Source organism: Rhinatrema bivittatum, chromosome 7, assembly GCF_901001135.1.
Source record: "Rhinatrema bivittatum chromosome 7, aRhiBiv1.1, whole genome shotgun sequence".
Lineage (NCBI taxonomy): Eukaryota > Metazoa > Chordata > Amphibia > Gymnophiona > Rhinatrematidae > Rhinatrema > Rhinatrema bivittatum.
Genome location: NC_042621.1, coordinates 216,332,316 through 216,353,297, shown reverse-complemented (window position 1 = coordinate 216,353,297; position 20,982 = coordinate 216,332,316). Strand labels below are relative to the sequence as shown.

The window sequence follows — 20,982 nt, the reverse complement described above, 5'->3', positions numbered from 1 at the left end:
GCAGAACCCACTTCCTGGATCTATCTTCAGTTATTGGGCGTGATGGCTTCCACCATTGATCTCTGGCCCTGGGCGTTCGCTCACCTTCGCCCCCTACAGTCGGCCCTGTTTTCCTGTTGGAAACCAATCTCTCAGGATTATCAGATGATTCTCCCTCTTCCACAGGCAGCCAAGGACAGTCTGCGTTGGTGGCTGGTTCCATCGCACTTGGCTCGAGGCGTCTCCCTCGAGGTTCCCAATTGGGTGGTGGTGGCCACCGATGCCAGTCTCGTCGGATGGGGAGCCTGTTGCGATGGGGATCCGTCTGCGACCGAAGCGCCACAAAAGGGACGTGGTCCGACGTAGAAGCGACATGATCAATTAACCGGTTGAAAACAGAGCGGTTCGCCTGGCACTCCAACATCTTCTCCCGTGGCTGCGGTACTGGGAGGTCAGGATTCTCTCGGACAACGCCACCACAGTGGCCTACATCAATCGGCAGGGGGTAACGAGGAGCCGGCACGTCGCGATCGAATCAGCGCTCCTGATGCAGTGGGCAGAACGGCACCTGGCCCGTCTAGCGGCCTCCCACGTCGCCGGAGTGGATAACGTTCAAGCGTCGCCAGAGTAGACAACGTTCAGGCGGACTACTTGAGTTGCCGACAGTTGGATCCCGGGGAGTGGTCCCTCTCTGAAGCGGCGATACAACTGCTCGGGAGACGCTGGGGTGCTCCGCACTTGGACCTGATGGCGCCTGCCCTACACGCCAAGGCCTCCCGCTTCTTCAGTCGCAGAAGAGAGCGCGGCGCGGAAGGGGTGGATACCCTGGCCCTCCCGTGGCCTCCACGTCTTCTACTCTACGTCTTCCCACCCTGGCCCCTTATGGGCAGGGTCCTCCGCAGAATCAACACCCATCGGGGAGCCGTGATGTTCGTTGCTCCGGAGTGGCCCCGCCAACCGTGGTCTGCGGAACTACGGCAGCAGGCAATCGACGGACCGATACGGCTAGGACATCTTCCGCGTCTTCTGCACCAGGGACCTGTATTTTCTTTGGGCAGGCAGAATTCCTCTGTCTTGTGGCATGGTTTTGGAGCGGAGTCGGCTCAGGCGCAGAGGTTGCCCGGAGGCGGTAGTTTCGACTCTACTACGGGCACGTCAGACGTCTACTTCGGTAGCCTATGTTCGAGTCTGGAAGATCTTCGAAATATGGTGTCCCAGCCGGGGCAGCAGACCCACGAGGGCGTCGGTCCGCCTTCAGATCCTACAATTCCTCCAGGATGGATTGGACATGGGACTTGCCTACAATTCACTTCGGGTTCCGGTGTCTGCCCTGGGCTCGTTAGTGCAGTATGACGGTTCTCTCCTTCTTCATCTGGACATTGTACGCTTCCTCAAGGGTGTCATGCATTTATGACCCCCGGTACGGGTTCCTAGTGCTTCGAGCCTTGTCCGGACCACCCTTTGAGCCACTACATAAACCGATGATTATGGATATCACTCTCAAGACTGTCTTTCTTGTGGCCATCTGCTATGCTAGGCACATCTAGGATTTTCAGGTTTTGTCATGTAGAGGCCCTTATCTTCGGTTCACGGACTCGGGGGGTCTCCCCCCGCACGGTTCCCTCCTTTCTACCTAAGGTGGTTCCGTCCTTCTACTTGAATCAAACGGTAGAGCTCCTTTCCTTGCACCTTCCGAATCGAAGTCCCTTCGTCTCCTGGATGTTAAGCACACGTTGCTTTACTAGCTAGAGGCTACCAACGATTCCAGAGTTTCCGACCATCTGTTCGTACTTTGGTCCGGCCCAAAGTAGGGCTCCCATAGCATCATAGCACATTCCACGCGCTCCCAGCCAACTTCCTGGGCAGAGAGCCGCTCTGTCTCTCCCCAGGAGATTTGTCGCGCAGCAACATGTTAATCGCTATACACGTTCTCGAGGCACTATCGGCTGCATCTCGCCTATTCTGAGTCGGGACACTGTGGCGAGCAGGTTCCACACGCAGGTCTCGCAGGACCCCACCCGTTTTAGGGAAGCTTGGGTACATCCCACCGTCTGGACTGATCCTGGTGCGTACAGGGAAAAGAAAATTATTCCTTACCTGCTAATTTTCGTTCCTGTAGTACCATGGATCAGTCCAGATGCCCACCGCTTTTCGTCCTGCTCTGCTCTGTGCTGTTGTTGTTGTACTGCTCAGCTTGTTTCTTAGCTGCTTACTGTGTTCTTCAGTTTTCTTGCTCATAGTTTCCTACAAGTTGGCGGTTCTTTGCCGCAGGTTATCTGTTTACGTTAAATTTATGGTTGAATTCATAATTAAGCAAACTTGATCCAATCTGTTCTTGTTCTAATCGGACTTTGATATACTTGATACTGAGCTCCTGCAGAGGGTGTACTAGCCTATATGGTCACGCCCCTCGAAGTCTGTTCTGACTCCATCTGCTGGACGGGGGACATAACCCACCGTCTGGACTGATCCATGGTACTACAGGAACGAAAATTAGCAGGTAAGGAATAATTTTCTTCTCTTTAGAAATGCATATGATCTAAAATATCAATATACAGAGAACTTTGCTATCAAAATACAGAAATGTAAAGCGGATTAAGAAATTTACTGACTGACACATGAAGGTTATTGAAATGGAACTTATGTATCAAAACTACTGTCTTAGCCCCTTATTAACATGTTTTAAAATGTTGTGTTGACCTATAATGTGACAGTTCATTTTGTGAACTGTTGTATATACTGGAACAATGATATATAAAATGTCAAAGTAAATAAATAAATAAATGAATGAAATGCCTGATTCCCAAAGTATAATCCTTAGAGGCACAAATGTTTTCTTGCAGGAAATCAACCTTGCATTAAACTGTTAACTCTTTGAAAGACTGTTTTAATTTATGATACAACTAATCTCCTCCAGAAACTTTAGAACTGTACATGTTTTCTTAAATCAACATCAAAGCAACCTTCTCTGCAAGTTTAGTAAAACTTAATTGAACTATTATTTTCTTGTAATGTATGCTCTTGCTATTTAACTCCATGAATTAATGCGATTTTTATGTTTTTTAGTAATTTTACTATTTTATTATTTTAATTGATTTTTATTGTATTATTCTGCTTTTCAATTGGTTGTAAACCGTAAAGATGGAACCTTGTGTTCCGGGTAACGGTATATAAAAATTGCATAAATAAATAAATAAATGAAGGATATAACATAGGCAAGCTTATTAAGAATTAAATATATATAGTACTTCATCCTAACAATATCCATTTTACATGGAACATATAATGTTGTTTGTAATTTAATTGATGATTATGACAACGATCCTAAAAAGAAAAATAAACAGTTAGTGAATTTGAAACATAACATGTTTCATTGGCCTTTAAACCTACAACCTTTTCCTTCCCCAACCCACCCCTAACCCTAGTGGTGTTTAAACTTTAAAGTTCCATAGTTTGCGAATAGTACACAATAGTTAATTATGAATGAAGACCAATATTAGAATGGAGGATGTTCTTCAACTCCCTTGGTAATGAATTTCAAAAGGTGTCCAGACGACCTGGCTTGTTGACTTCTTCTTCGAGGAGTGCAGTAATGATCGTCGCTCCAACAGATATAAGTCCAACATAGAAGATGACCACTTATTAATTGGTGGATTTAAAGCAGTTAACCAATTAGCCAGGATTAAATGCAAAGCAACAAGGTAGCCCTTCACAAGAAGACTTTTATCCGAAGCATTGACAGACAACTTCAGGTCATTATGACCCAGAAGATAAAATGCTGATGACCATATGGAAACAGACAACTTAACAGAAACAAAGTGATTCTTAACAGAAATCCAAAACTTTTATATTTGAAAGCATTTAAGACACTGATCTGATGCAGCTATACCCACAAGGTAAGTTTTATGTGGCCAAAATATAATTCTATGCAAAAGTTTTACATTAATTTCCCAGTATGTTGCTCTCATCACAATCCATGCCAAATGAAGGTCACAATCATATAGGTCATCCTCGGTTAACATCGACCAAATAACCGCCAGTTGGGCATAAATGGTGTATTTAGTAGAGGAATGCAGAAATTTGTAATACAATGATATAGATACTTTTGACTTGACATACAAATGTAGAAATCTTTGAAAGGGGCCATTAGTTAAGCCTTTGACATCATCCACGGATAGTGCCTTAATATAACTAACATTAAATAAATAAATCTGTAGGTACTTAAGATAATCTGAAATAGTAAGTAAAAGATATTGACAACAATCTGAAAAAAAGCACATCTTCCCATCCTGTAAATTAATGAAAGGAATTAAATGAGCTAAGCCCTTTTTTAAAACTGTAAGAAATTATCATTACCCCAACTTGGCAAATCTGAGGATTTCCCCACAAAGGCAAAAAAAGAGACAATTTCCATGCTATCTAAGGATATGCCAACATTTCCACATGGAACTTATTAACAAAGACTGAAAGATATGAGAAGGCAAGACATCATTCTGAGAATGAATTAAGCATATTAAACTATAAGGTTTCACAAAATCCTGTTCCACCAGCACCATACAGTTATCTTGAACTGACTGCTGTCTCATCCATTCTCTGAGAATCTGCAAAAGACATGCCATGTTATAAAACCTAATATGTGCAAATCCCAATCCACCTGCATCTTTAGGAGCTGATAGAACTGAAAATCACAGCTATGCTCGCTTGAAGTTCCAAAAGAACTGAGAGCAAATTTTTTGGGAAAAGAAAATCTGAAATAAATACAATAATTTTGGCAGCAAAATCATTTTAACCAACACCATACAACCCTGTAATGATAAGGGCTCTGGTGTGGGCCACACCCTTCTCCTAAGGGGCGGGCCCGCGGTTCCTCTCCACTCCATGTGCTCCCAAGTTCCCCACCCTTTGCTATGAGCCTCTACTGCTTCTTGGAACAGCACCAAGAGACCTCCCACCATTCCCTGCTAATGTTTGTTGCCTCGTATCCTCCTCAGACACTAATTTAAAAGGGATTGTGTCTACCATATCTTTTATGAAGGTAGTGAAGGATAAGTCTTCTGGTGGGGACTTTTTTCTTCCTTCAGGAGGAGATGGCTCAGATGTGAAGCTTTCAGATGATGAATCTGTGTTATTCTCCTCCCAGGAGTCATAAAGTGCATGTTTGGAAGGAGAAGTAGGAGAAGACCCCGGTGGTACTGATGGAACCACTGGTTTGAAAAGTCCAGAAGGTGTTTTGCCCCCAATTCACACTGGAGGGTTTATTGTTGCACTGCTTGTCAACCCAGGCTGCAGTGGAGTAGGCCTCGGTTAGGCCCTGCTGACACTGAAGGCCTCCCAGGCTGTGGAGCAAGATCCGAAGAATTACTCAGGCGAGGCCCCGGCTTCGGAGTGGCCTCCAGAGAAGGTGAGAGGCCTCCCATGGCACAGCTACGAGAGGAATTGTAACAGATCCTGGATGGCAGAGGATAGAATCCTCCCTGGTTGACAGGAACTGCAAGTCCTGTACTAGTTGAGCTTTTAGGCCAGTCTCTTTTCTGGTTATTTCCTGTCCAGAAGGACTCCAAGCTAAGTATATTATATTATTGCCTTAAATCTGTGAAATATAGCCAAAAGGTTTTATATATTTGCATTGTTGGTGTGTCTTTGAGGGCATTGCAGCACTGAAGGGCAGATAGTGTGGAGTATTGATATTGATGTTAGCAGTGCATAAAGAGAGGATTCATTAAAAAAAACCCAAAAACCCTCACTTAAGTATACAGAGGATCCTACAAAATCCCTATAAGTCCATGTAAGCTAAAATTATAGCAGCTAAGATCAAATGTTTAATTCCCTCCCACCCTATCCTTCTACCCACCCACCCCAGGGTTTGTTCTTCTAATACAGTCTGGCTGGCATACTTAATTGGTAACAAGATAATTTGGTAATTCTTTCGGTGTTCTCGATCAAATCAAATGAGCAAAATGAGGACTATCCAATGTAACAATTGAGAAGCCTTTATCTTGAGGCAAATCATCTGAAACTTAGGGCTTGCCCCATTTGTTCAGAACCCTCTTCCATGAAAAAGGAGTTGGCTCACCTTAAAGATGAATTAGCTGCAATAAATAAAGTATTCACAATATTTACAGTTTTCAGGAATCATTTCCCCATTACCACAGAAAATTCAAAATCCCCCAAAAAAGTGGTTTACAGTGGGCTCAGGTAGGTTGAGACCTGTGAACCAATTATGCAGCCCACATGCCCCCCCCCCCCCCCCCCCCCCCCACACACACACTTACACAGAGCATTCAGAAACCCAAGAACAAATGGATTACAGTGGGCTCTGGTAGAATAAGACCTGGTGTTGCAGAGACATCCACTCTCTCAAGTGAGACAAGTACAAAATGCCTTCTTTGTATTAGATAATGAAGAAGTTCTAGCAATGGAGATTGAAGTGGTATCTGAAAGGAAAGAAGAAACCGAATGCATGCAGAAATTCCATAATACAACCAATAGCCATAAGAAAAAGCTCATTGTGCTGGATGACTCAGTCATCAGAGGCACTAATTTTGGAACTCTTTTTGAGGGAAACACTATATCGTTTAAAGCCTTCTAGGCTCATCAGCTGGTAGAAATGCTATTCAGATAGTCAATGCAATCAAAGAAGAAAGTAAGGACTCTGTAGTTGAAATTATCATCCATCTGGGAACCAACAACCTTGCTAGAAACAACATCTAAGTGGTACAGAGAAATTTCCAGATTCTAGCTGTTGTGAGACACGGAGGCACGGTCGCTTTCTCAAGGGAGGTTGTGAGCCCTTGGCCATGGGACGGAGCCCCTAGATGCACACCATGGGAGGTGAGAGAGTACCGGCAAGGGCGGAGCAGGAACAGGGCTGGACTGAAGACAAGGCAAGGAACGTCTGGAACAGGAACAAGGCGGACTCAGCCCTCCACTGGAACTACAAGCACCAATGAGACCCAGCAACACAATGCTGGTTTCGAGAGTAGCCCTCTGGCCACTCAAAAGCCCTTCCAGACCCGCTGCTTGGGAACGATGAGTGCGTGAGGCCAGACGGAGGCTGAGGGCAGGAACAAGATAAGAAGGGAACTAGAAGACTCAGACAAAAACTCTGGCTATTCAGAAGATTCAGACGAAGACTCAGGATACTTGGAGGACTCAGACGAAGACTCAGGATTCTTGGAGGACTCAGACAAGGTTTCAGGTTACTCAGAAGACTCAGACAAGGTTTCAGGATGCTTGGAGGTCTCAGGAAGGATTCAGGAGAAAGTACTGGGTGAGTGCTGCAATGCAGCGTGCCCTACACAGCCGCCCATGGCTGGTCGTGGACCATGCCGAAGGCGAAGCAGACTCCAGACGAAGCAATGGAACTTGAAGCCAGGACATGACGAAGATTCAGGAGAGGCCTGCACCGAGGCTTGCCCTACACAACTGCCCATGACTGGTCAAGGACCATGCTGGAGCGGAGCAGGTTCTGGCAGAGTCTTGGGCATGGACGGAAGCAGGCACAAGGAACTCCGAAGACTGGGACAGGATTCAAGACTCAGGATTCAGAAGCTAGGCATTAAAAACAGGAGTCTTCCAGAGGCTTGCCCTGCAGATGAAAAGGTAGGCCTTATACCACGAGGTGTCCTCCACAGCCCCACATGGGCTGGTCATGGACCACAATGGTGGCACACCCGGAAAGGTAAATGAACAAGGAACCTGGGAACTGGATGAAGAGCTGGAGATAAAGAAGACTGAATCAGGACTGGAACATCGGACATCAGGGACATCTGGAACATAAGGAATATCTGGAACAACAGGAGCAAGGAACAAGCGATGAAGGAGCTCCGACAAGGGACGAGACCAGGAACATGAAGAACATGGAACGAAGAGCCATCAAGACCCAGGAAGACCACAGAAGACCTGGACTGAAGGGAAGACCACAGACCACTGTGAAGACCAGATCCAAAGGCACTGAGGAACAGAAGCAGGGCCCTTTTATAGGGCTGATCCAGGCAAGGATGGATGACGTTATCGGTGAGGGCCATGGGGCTTTTCCTGCCGCTGCTTTAAAAGTTGAAGATAGGTGCGGTCATGTGCCTAGAGAGGGGGACCAAGGACAGCATTGGCGGCATCCATGCTGCAAAGAGAAGCAGGCAGAAGCAGCACTAGGCTGCAAAACAAGGGCCTCACGTTGGCAGCTTCCTGCTGCAAGGGAGAGCAGGCCAGTAGCGGCTCCCTGCCACGGAAAGGCTCAGCGGCGGCGGCTCTGCCTGCCGCGAGGGTGGAGCATCGGCAGCAGCCTGCGGGCTGTGCCGGGAAGAGGTTGTGGCGGCGTCGGCCTCGGCAATGGCCTGGCGCAAAGGTAAGGGATGGCCTGCGGCTAAGCATGCAGGCAGGATCCTAACACTGGCGAAGCAAATTAGTCACATGGCGAAGACTATTGCCTTTTCAGAAGTGTTAATGTTCATGGAAAGAGGAAAGAGAGGCTAAGCCATATAGATAACTTCAATGCACGTCTCAAAACCTGGTGTAAGGAAGAAAGTTTTGGCTATATTGGGGGCTGGGGCCATGTATGGAACAGTAAAAGGCTCTATGTCAAAGATGGCTTACATCTCTCTGTGGCAGGAAAAAAATCCTACATGATAAATTCAAATCCTATGCCATAAGGCATTTAAACTAGAGCACTGGGGTGGCAGAAGGAAATTGGATGTCACCCCCCCCCCCCCCCAAATCTCAAAGATACGGGTGAAGGGGATAACAAAAGTCAGCTGAATAAGGCACAAAAGAAGTCCAAAAAGAGCAGTAACCTGAAGGAGATAAGCTGGAAAGCTATGAGCACAAATGCTCGTAGTCTGGGTAATAAAATCCCAGACCTGCAGGCTCTAATGGTGGAAGCGGATCTGAACATTGTTGCTGTTACAGAAACATGGTTTATGGAGTCACATGACTGGGACATAACCATCCCAGGCTATAACTTATTAAAGAAGGTCAGAGAGGACAGGAAAAGAGGAGGAGTAACACTTTATGTCAGAAGCAATATCCAAGCAATTGAAATGCAAGGGACATGGGGTAGGGAAGAAGCATTATGGGCTAGCCTAAAAAAAGATGATGATGCGTCCATCTACATTGCTTCAATTCAGACAGAAGAGCTGGACAGAGATATGATTAAAGACATCGAAAAGATGGGAAAGAAGGGAGAAGTGTTGCTCATTGGAGATTTTAATCTGCCGTATGTAGACTGGAGTATCCCTCCTGTGAAATCTATGAGAAGTAGAGAGATAGTGGATACCCTCCAAGGGGCTATGTTCAAATAAATGGTATTGGATCCCATGAGGGATGGTGTAATCCTGGTGCTAGTGCTCATAAATGGGGATATTGTCTATAATGTCTGGACAAGGGATCAACAGATGGTATGGTTTGATATTGTGAATAAGAAGCAAAGAAGTCACACGAAGACTTGAGTTTTGAATTTCAAATATACGGATTTTGACAAAATGGAGATGTACCTGGAGGAAGAACTAGAAGACTGAGAGAAAATGGACAAGATGGAACAACAGTGGGCTAAATTAAAAGGAGCTATTACAAAGGCAACAAATCTATATGTGAGAAAAGTAAACAAAAGTTCAAGGAAAAAGAAACCAATTTGTTTTTCAAAGGAGGTGGCTGCAAAAGTAAAGGCAAAAAGATCAGCGTTCAGGAAGTATAAAGGATCCCAAAAAGAGGAAAATAGGGAACAATACCTAGTGAAAATGAAGGAGACTAAGAAGGAAATCAGAAAAGCAAACGGTCAAGCAGAAGAAAGAAAGATTACCCAAGAGATAAAGAGAAGTAACAAAACATTTTCAGATATTTAAGAGAGAGAAGGAAAGCCCAAAGTGGTATGTATAGTGAAACTGAAAGGTGACGAGGGACAATGTGCTGAGACAGACAAAGAAATGGTGGTAATATTAAACCAATACTTCACTTCTGTGTTCACTAAAGAAGACCCTGGAGAAGGACCGTTGCTGGTTGACAAGACCATAGAAAGGAATGGGCTAGACACAACTCCTTTTACAGAAAAATATGTATGGAAAGAGCTAGGAAAACTGAATGTGGACAAGTCCATGGGGCTGGATGAGGTACATCCCAGGATACTCCGAGAACTCAGAGATGTCCTGGTGGGGCCACAAAATGACCTTTTCAATAGATCCTTGAAAATGGGAGTGGTGCTGCGAAACTGGAGAAGAGCGGTTGTGGTCCTGCTTCATAAGAGTATTAGCAGAGAGGAGGCTGGAAACTACAGACTGGTTAGCATCACTTTGGTGGTGAGAAAATTAATGGAGACACTACTGAAAGAAAGGATACTGAATTATCTACAATCCAGTAAATTGCTAGACCTGAGGCAGCATGGATTCACCAGTGAAAGGTCCTGTCAGACAAATCTGATTGATTTTTTTGATTGGGTGACTAGAGAATTGGATCAAGGAAAAGCACGCGATGTGATCTATTTGGATTCCAGCAAAGTTTTTTATACCGATCCGCATAGGAGGCTTATGAACAAAATGAGAAGCTTCAGAGGGAGGGCTAAGGTGGTGAAGTGGATTACAAACTGGTTGACTGATAGGAGACAGCATGTAATGGTAAATGTAACCTACTCTGAAGAGAGAGCCGTGTTAAGTGGAGAGCCACAGGGATTGGTATTGGGTCCAACTCTGTTCAACATCTTTGTGAGCAACAATGCGGAAGGGATAGAAGGAAAAGTTTGTATATTTGCAGTTGATACCAAGATCTGCAATAGAGTGGACACACCTGAAGGAGTAGAAAGAATGAAAATTGATTTACAAAGGCTTGAAGAGTAGCTAGGATTAACTGTAACAGAGATATAGCGCGCCAAGATCAGAAACGGAAAAGACCTACCCAGCGTTACCTGACCCAAGTGCCTGTCATTCCTAATCACAAAATTATAACATTAACAATGTTATCTTTGTCTTTGGTTAACATCCAATCGATTAGTAAAAAGATTCCGGTCGTTCTGGATCATCTTAAGGATCAGAAACCTGATATCTGTGGTATTACGGAGACGTGGTTAAGGCCTTCTGATACAGTACTTATTAATCAGCTACCCCATACAGATTATGATATTTTTTCTTGTCCTAGGATAGATAAAAAAAGGAGGGGGCTTACTATTATTAGGGGTAGATTTTCAGACGAGCGCGAACAGCCTACTTTTGTTTGCGCTCCAGGCGCAAACAAAAGTACGCTGGATTTTAGTAGATACGCGCGTAGTCGCGCGTATCGGCTAAAATCCTGGATCGGCGCGCGCAAGGCTATCGATTTCGTATAGCCTGCGCATGCCGAGCCGCGCAGCCTACCCCCGTTCCCTCCTAGGCCGCTCCGAAATCGGAGCGGCCTAGAAGGGAACTTTCCTTTGCCCTCCCCTCACCTTCCCCTCCCTTCCCCTACCTAACCCACCCGCCCGGCCCTGTCTAAACCCCCATCCTACCTTTGTCGGGGGATTTACGCCTCCCAGAGGGAGGCGTAAATCCCCGCGCGCCAGCGGGCCTCCTGCGCGCCGGGCCGCGACCTGGGGGCGGGTACGGAGGGCGCGGCCACGCCCCGGGCCGTAGCCACGCCCCCGTACCCGCCCCCAAAACGCTGCCGACACGCCCCCGCAACGCCGCGCGCTCCGGCCCCGCCCCCGACACGCCTCCCGACACGCCCACTCCGAAAACCCCGGGACTTACGCGAGTCCCGGGGTTCTGCGCGCGCCGGTGAGCCTATGTAAAATAGGCTCACCGGCGCGCAGGGCCCTGCTCGCGTAAATCCGCCCGGTTTTGGGCGGATTTACGCGAGCAGGGCTCTGAAAATCCGCCCCTTAGTGAATAAAACTTACCATCTGTCCCAACAAAAAATCAATATAGCTGCACGATATGAAGTTGCACTATTTAAATCAAGCCTATTACAAATCTGCCTGGTATATACACCTCCGGGCCTATTAGAGCATAATAGTTCTCCCCTTATAGAACTGCTTTCATCTACGATTGACACCAAGATTCCTACAATTATTATGGGAGATTTTAATTTACATGTGGATTTGTGGCCACGCTCAGCCAATTGTGAGATTTTCTTAAATACGCTAGAAGCATTAGGTTTCACTTAGATTATTAATGCTCCCACGCATAAAGCGGGCCATACTTTGGATTTGGTGTTTTTAAATGATACCCTAATGGTCAATGTAGTACCTAGTAGTCTACCAGTACCATGGTTGGACCACTATTTAGTTACTGCCGGTCTTTCCCTAAAAAGGCCTCAGGTTGAGACGCTACCAGATAATAAAATAGAGATTGAAGTTAAAAAGGCTTGTAATAGTGAGGATCTTATTGCCAACTTCCCGGAAGCTTTATTATCTCTTGATAGATCTAATACTTTGGACGCAGTTAAATCATGGAACTCAATTATGCTGGAGTTAGCAAATAAACTGTGTCCTCTTGTAAAAAAATTGATTCCTCTTCAAGGTAAACACAGAGCTCCGTGGTTTTCCTCTCATTTAAAAGAGCTAAAAAGAGGACTGAGGAAAGTGGAAAGAATTTGGCGGAAACACCGAGACGAAGTTTCACAAGTAAATTATAGAATGGCCCTGCACAACTATAGAGAATCAATTAACACGGCCAAACGAAATTTCTTCTCAGATAGGATACATAAATTTCAATTTAATCCTAGGATTTTGTTTCAATATGTATCAGAATTGACCAATATTAGAGGCAATGTAGCTAATTGGGGTAATAACTTAAAAAATAAGAGTAATGAATTTGCCTCTTTCTTTAAGGAAAAAATTCAAACCGTATTAAAAAATCTCAATACACAGACCCCACAAAACATTGTTCTACCTAGTAATCCATCTGTGAATTGGTCAACATTTGATTCCATTTCATCGCTAGAAATAGCAAATTTAATAAAAAAAATGACACAGGCTAACCACTCCATGGATAAAATGCCGATTAATCACTTGAAGGTTGTGTGTGATATTATAGCCAAACCACTAGCTGATATTGTTAATTTATCATTAGAAGAAGGCACATTTCCAGATAGTCTGAAACGTGCAATGGTGAAACCTATTTTGAAGAAAACTAATCTGGATCCAGAAATCTTGACAAACTACAGACCGATCACAATACTCCCATTCGTGGCCAAATTGATTGAAAACGTGGTCAACCGACAGTTAATGGACCACCTAGAAGAACATCAGCTGCTTTTTCCGGCCCAGTATGGATTTCGGAAAGCTCAGAATACAGAGACCCTGCTAATCTCACTACTTGACACCGTACAAAGAGGTTTCGATCAGAACACCTCCTATCTATTGATTCTGTTGGATATATCAGCGGCGTTTGACACCATCAATCATGAAGTACTTATCTCTAGATTGAGCGAAGTGGGTCTTCAGGACAAAACATTAGATTGGTTTAAATCATTTCTTGCCAATAGATCGTACGTTGTTAAATTGGGAACAGTTGAATCCGAGGTATTTGATCTTCATACCGGAGTCCCTCAGGGTTCTTCCCTCTCACCAACTTTATTTAATATTTATATGGCCCCATTATGTAGATTCTTAGCGGGCCTGGGGTTGGTACATTACGTATTTGCGGACGATATCCAGATATTGATACCCATAAAAGACTCTTTGTTAGACACATTGAAACTTTGGGATGTCTATTATCAATCAATAAACCAACTTCTCACACATATGTCATTGGCGCTAAACAACTCAAAAACCGAAATACTCTTTATCGGTAACAAGGTAACAGAGAAAGTAGAGAAGGATATTCTCAACTGTCTCCCTTCTTATAAAATTCAATATGAGGTGAGAGATTTAGGGTGTATGCTGGACTCTGAGCTTAATATGAAAACTTCTGTGAAGGCTATCCTAAAAGACGGTTTTCACAAATTACAAGTGCTAAGGAGATTAAAACCACTATTGCACTCAAATGATTTCCGGATTGTAGTCCAGGCATTAATTCTACCCAAGTTAGATTATTGTAATGCCCTATGGTTAGGTTTGCCCTCATCGACCATTCGTCCGCTGCAATTGTTGCAGAATACTGCTGCACGGCTATTGTCTGACGCAAAAACATTTGATCATGTTTCCCCGGTTCTGATGGAATTACATTGGTTGCCGGTTCAGTTCCGCATACAATATAAGTGCCTAACTTTAATACATAAAGCAATTTATGGCACGAATTCGGAATGGCTGAATGCCTCTTTACGTATCCACGTTCCATCACGAAATTTGAGGTCCCTTGGGCAGGCTTTGTTGACCATTCCATCGCCCAAACTGGCTCACCTTAGTTCAGTGAGGGAGAGGTCTCTATCTTTAGCAGGGCCAAAAATGTGGAATTCCTTACCCGCTGAGATTCGGACAGAGGAGGACATTTATAACTTTAGGAAGCAGATAAAAACCTGGCTATTCAAACAGGCTTTTAGCTTAAATAGTTGATCCCATTCACCATAGTAATACAGAGACACGAGGGGAGGAAGGAGATGAGAGTTGAAGAGGGAAGGAGGGGAGATGGGTGGGTGGGGGGGGAGGAGGGTGGATGGATGGGGGGAGGGAAGGGGAGAGGAGGGTAGATGGATGGGGGGAGGGAAGGGGGTAATTAGGGAAGTTGTGGTAGAATTGTTGGGATTTGAAAGGGCCTAATTTTAATGTATTTTTAGCCAGCTAGCCTTTGGTTTCAATGTATTTTAGCTATGTATTATGTCTAATGATATGTTTTTTACTATATATGTGTTTGAAGGTTGCTACAGCAATTTCAATCAATGTAAACCGCCTTGAAATGAACTTGAAAGCCGGTATATAAGGTTGAACAAATAAATAAATAAATAAAATAAATAGTCGAAGATTTGGCAGCTGGGATTCCATGCCAAGAAGTGCAGAGTCATGCATCTGGAATGCGATAATCCAAAAGAGTGCTATGAGATGGGGGAAATGCTGATGTGCACAGACCAAGAGCGGAATCTTGGGGTGATAGTTTCTGGTGATCTGAAGATGGTGATGCAGTGTGACAAGGCAATAGCTAAAACCAGAAGAATTCTGGGCTGCATAGAGAGAGGAATAGCCAGTAAAAAAAAATGGAGGTGGTGATGTCCTTGTACAGATCCTTGGTTTGGCCTCATCTGGAGTATTGTGTTCAGTTCTGGAGCCCTTATCTCAAAAGGGATAGAGACAGGAAGGAGGCGTTCCAGAGAAGAGCTACCAAAATGGTGTGGGGTCAGTATCAGAAAACCTATGAGGAGAGATGGAATATGAATATGTATACCCTGGAAGAGATCGGGCACAGGGGTGACATGATACAGACATTCAGATACCTAAAAGGTTTTAATTATGTGCAAATGTCTAACCTTTTCCATTGGAAAGAAATCAGTAGAACTAGGGGTCACAAAATTAAACTCCAAGAAGACGCCTCAGAACCAACGTGAGAAAATATTTCTTCATAGAGAGAGTGGTTGCCTGGAATACCCTTCTGAGGAGGTGCTGAAAACCAAAATAGTGAAAGAATTCAAAAGGGCATGAGATAAATACTGTGGATCCCTAAAGACTAAAGGATGGAAATGAAGAAAAGAGTGCTTGGAGTAACTTCATGGTGCAGCAGTTATTACCATTAACCAATAAGCCTTAATACTGTTGATGCAACCCCATTATTGCTCTCTGCTTCAACGGCAGGGGGGAAAGGGGAATTGGATTCATTCAGCAACTGAGGGCTCTGATTTTTACGGACTGAAGAGCAAGTATGGGGGTAACTTGCTGATGTGGCAGTTACTATGCTTAACCAATACGACTGATACTTTGATGCAACTCAAACATTGCTCCCTGCTTCAAGAGCAAGGCATAACAGGGAATTGGATTCAACAGCAATCAATGTGGGCTAGTGTGGGAAACTGATTCAAACAGCAGCCAATGAGGGCCCTTACCTTTATGGTCTGGGAAATAGATAAACATGGGGTAAATTACACGGCACAGCAGATACTACCATAAGCTTATTGGGTATTATGCTCGTCGGTCGCAGACGGCTGCGACCATTGTTGCTCACCACTTGCTCCCCTGCTTGGACTTTGTTGGGTGGACTGGCCGTCTCCGCCAGCTATCGCCAGCCTACTTGCTCCTGTTCCCGGGCCTCCCTGGTCAGTGTGGACACTGCTGACCGCCATCTTGCCCTCGGAGTTCCTTAGGCATGCGTGCACGCTCTGGGGCCAGTCTTAAGCACGTCATGGCGGGATCCTCAGGGGCGTCCCTCCTGGATGACATCAATCTTCACGGACTCTTAAGCCAGCTGGCCCTGTCTTCCTACTACTTGGCAACGAGTTCCCTCATTGCTGATTCCGCTTCGCTCACTATGGACTTCCATTCCAGTTCCTGCTTCTTCGGCGTGAGACGTCCCGGGTACCTGCTCCTTGGGGGCCCTTCCTCGTCTCTGGCTATCTGCTCCTCGGAAGGCCTTACACTTTGGATTGCTGCCTGCCCTGTTCCCCGTGGCTTCACCTGGAACCATTGCTATTGTGAGTACTCTGTCTACGGACCATCTGTATCATCTCTAGTGAGGAAACCTCATCGGTGTACCCCGCTTTGCAGACCTGCTGTTTCATCTCTACTGAGGAACCCTCAGTAGAGATGGTGTACCCCGCTCCGCAGACCACTACTGTATCATCTCTACTGAGGAGCCTCACTGGTGTACCCCGCTCGTCGGACCATTGCCGTATCATCTCATCTGAGGTATCCTCCTTGGGTATTCCCCACTTCACAGACTCTGTGGCACCCTTGTGCCTGAGTGACTTTCTCCTGCACTCCCCGCTTCGCAGGCAGTGCCACTCTACTTCTTTAATAAAGACTCTAGTAAGCTATCTGTGCCTGACGTCAGCTGAGACCTCGCCTCCTGACAGTGAGGCTCACAGGGCTCCTCCCTGTGGGCAGTACCATCTTTCACCTCGACCCAGGGCCCACATACCAACAAATCCTAACACTGGGAAAACTGGATGGACCATTTGGTCCTTTTCTACAATCATTTCTATGTTTCTATGTTAGGTCTGGATGGCTAGAAGTTGAGACTTCTGTTTCAAATAAAAACTAGAAATGAGAGGCCAAAGGCGGTAACTGTGCTATGCACCATTGGCCACCTAGAAGCAGCCATGACAACTTAAGCAGTAGCAGCACCACCAGACAGGCTGCCTGTGTTTTGAATGTGGAAGTGAATATTGAGAGATCCAGGGAGAGTGATTAGAAACAGAAATGTTGCTTATTCTGAAGCCTTTTTATTGTAAATTCTTATTTTAAAAAAGTTGTGCATACGTAACTAGCTTTGGAAAAAAAAAAGAGTATCACCCATGAGAACACACAGTGACTGTTTGAAAGCTTATACATGTTTATTAAAATTTCCATTAAATGCAATATGTACTTCTGATATAAAAGGAGGAAGAATGGCTACAACCAGAAGTCCCAATAATCCCAATGTTACAGCGGATCTAGGAGTAAAATACATCAGTGCAAACCCTGGTTATGCAAAAAAACATCAAAGGTAAGTTATAAACAGTTATCATTCTTTAGTCTGCAGCTTTAAAACATTTAGAAGTGGTAATGACGCATAATCTTTGTAACCACAGAACTCAACACAAAACAATGTGTACAGTCTATTTTTAATCTTTGGTAGTATAAAACAAAATAATTAAAGTGCACTAAAAAATATTTAATGAATATACAGAAAATATTTTCACACAAATATTTAATAATTTTCAGCAGTACCACACATACCAGCAATCCCCCAACTAGTCAGGAGGAATTTCACAACAATCAGGGTTATTATACTCCAGCAAAACCGGTAAACTTCCAAAAAGTTATAAATATAAAAAGATTCCAATTTTAGTTTTCCTAGTGGAAAGATGTAGATAATGGAGTGCCTTAGGGATCTGTATGGTTTGATTTAACTTATTCATTAATGATCTGGAAAATGGAGTAATGAGTGATTTGATCAAATTTGTAGATGTTAAGAAAATTTTCAAAGTAGTTAAAACATAAATGGACTAAGAGGAACTGCAGAAGGACTTTGCAAGACTGGGGAACTGGGTATCCAAATGGCAGATGAAATTTAATGTGGACAAGGGCAAAGTGATTCACATAGGGAGAAATAATCTTAGGTATGGGTGTACACTGCTGAATCACTACTCCAGAAAATGATCTTGGAGTCATTGTCACAATACATTGAAACCCTCAGCTCAATGTGTGTTGGTGGTCAAAAAAGCAAATAGAATGCTAGAAATGATTTGAAAAGGAAAGAAAGATAAAGTTGAAAATACCATAATGACTCTTTCCTTGTTGCTCAGTCCCTGGGATAAGCAGAGACTTTCCCAAGTCTACCTGGCTCAAAATTGTTTATGGACTTATCTAAGAACTTGTCCAAACCCCATTTAAAACTAGCTATGCTACATACCTTGACTGCATCCCCCTGTAACAAATTCCAAACCTTGATTGTGCATTGAGAGAAAAAATACTATATATGATTTGTTTTAAATCTGTTATATATTAGTTTCATGGCATGTCCCTAATCATACCGTATTTGAAAGGGTAAATAAGTGTTCTCTATTTTTTCCGGTCGATAGCAGGGCTGAATTAGCCATGCTGTCATGGGATCTGTCAATCAGGTCCGGGAGGCGGAGCTTGTCAAAGCAGAGATTAGAGTTTTGCTCTCTGCTGCTGCGCGTGTGTTCCCGTGCAGGAAAGTAACGGAATCTCCTGTTCTTTCCGCGCGCGGATCGCACGCGGAGCTGTTCTTCTCCTTAGCAAAAAAAAAAAAAATTAAATGTCAAAATTGGAGTTTAAACCCTGTAACTGCGGCAAGGTAATGTCGGTCACAGATGGTCATGACCGGTGTTACCGATGCCTGGGGCCAGATCACAATCGTGAGGATTGTGAATTTTGTTCAAGGATATCTCCGAGAGCCCTGAAACAACGGGCCTACAGGCTTCAAGAACTTTTTGCCTCACCGGAACCTTCGGAGGCTCACTTGTCACCTGGCTCCGCTATCTTACCGGCTCCCTCAAAAAAGAGGGCATCATTTTAGTAGTCCTAGGCCACATGGCGGCAGCTATTTTCACGGTTCCCAACACCAGGTACACATGAGACACCTGCAATGGAACTTGAAACGTCAATGGAAACAACACTCGCAACCATTGACACAGAAGGTATCATTGACCTCCGAGATGAGAAAGGACATAACATGGTGGCTCCTGGAATCCACCCTGTCCAAGGGATCATTGTTCAGTTCCCCTCCTTACAACGCAGTCTTAACCACAGATGCGTCTCGCAAGGGCTGGGGTGCACACCTTGAAATTTACGAAACACAAGGGTTATGGACAATCTCGGAACAGAACCTGCAAATAAATTTATTGGAACGCAGAGCAATTCGAAATGCATTACATGTGTTCCAAGACCACCTGAAGGGCTGCAGGGTCATGATCTACACGGACAATCAAGTGGCAATGTTTTACATCAACAAACAAGGAGGGTCCGGTTCTTGGTCCCTCTCCAAGGAGACCCTGACAATCTTGAACACGCTCACAGAAATTGCATATATCTGCAAGCAACTTACCTACCAGGCGTGGCAAATACAATAGCGGACAGGTTAAGCCTCATCTTTCACCCTCATGAATGGGCACTCAATACAGAAATAGCCCAAGACATATTCATGCAGTGGGGGACACCTTCGATACATCTCTTTGCAATGGAGATCAATGCTCAAGTTCCCAAATTCTGCTCGATAAGACCAAGCCAATTTAGGATCGTTCAAGATGCCTTCCTTATTCTGTGGACGACAGGCCTCCTATACACCTTTCCTCCCATACCACTCATAACAAGGACAATTCAAAAGTGCATAGCAGACAAAGCTCAACTGATACTCATCGCCCCGGCCTGGCCGAGGCAACCGTGGTACAATTTCCTTCTCCGACTATCCATCATGGATCCAATTCGATTACCGAATCGACAAGATCTCTGCCAAGATCAAGGGACGCTTCTACACCCGCTGCACTCATCTCTCCATTTGACAGCGTGGAGATTGAGAGGCTCCTTTTAACAGAACAGGGAGTTTCCACTTCGGCACAATTTATTTTGCTAGAATCCAGGAAACTCTCAACAAGGAAAAACTATAGATATAAATGGAAACGATACTCGACCTGGTGCACTTCTAACGGGGTACCACCATTAGACTGTTCACCTGAGATACTCATTGATTATCTACATACACTGTACACAGCTGGTCTTGCAACCTCATCCATTAGAGTTCATCTCAGTGCCATAGCGGCATATCACAGACCACTTAACAATATTCCTATTTCCAATCACCCCTTACTATCTCGTTTCATCAAGGGGTTAACTCACCTTCGTCCTCCGATCTCTAAGCCTCCAGTTCCGTGGAACCTCAACATAGTTCTGGAACAGCTCATGCTTTTCCCGTTTGAACCCATGGACTCGGCACATATTAAATACCTCACACGGGAAGTTGTATTCCTGGTTGCAGTAACATCGGCATGAAGAGATAGTGAATTACAGGCCTTGGTCCATTATTCTCCATATTTACAATTTCATCACCAAAAGGTAGTTCTCCGAACTCACCCATCCTTCCTACCAAAAGTGGTTTCGCAATTCCATCTCAATCAGACCATGGAATTACCCACCTTTTTCCCTAAACCTCACACACATGATAGGGAAAAACTACTACATACACTAGATTGCAAAAGAGCCTTAGCATACTACAAAGAGAGAACAAACTCGGACTCCCGAGTTTCTCAACTCTTTGTCTCCTTTGACCCAAAGGCACCTGGATTACCAGTAGCTAAACGCACCATCTCCAGCTGGATAGCGCAGTGCATCAAGTTCTGTTGCGACAAACAGAAACTACAACTACATTCAGAGCCTAAAGCTCACCAAGTCAGAGCAGTAGCAGCCTCATTGGCACACCTAAAGAATGTGCAACCCATAGTCATTTGTAAGGCAGCTACATG

General features: G+C 44.6%; 1 protein-coding gene across 3 annotated transcripts in view; it reads left to right on the top strand.

Moving 5' to 3' along the window:
* RNLS (renalase, FAD dependent amine oxidase) overlaps positions 1 to 20,982 on the top strand; it is a 572,873-nt gene that overhangs the window by 21,005 nt on the left and 530,886 nt on the right. For all 3 annotated transcript variants that reach the window (XM_029609826.1, XM_029609825.1, XM_029609824.1), the window contains exon 2: positions 17,399 to 17,504. In XM_029609826.1, coding sequence (XP_029465686.1) covers positions 17,399 to 17,504 — 106 coding nt within the window. The remainder of the gene's footprint in view (positions 1 to 17,398; positions 17,505 to 20,982) is intronic.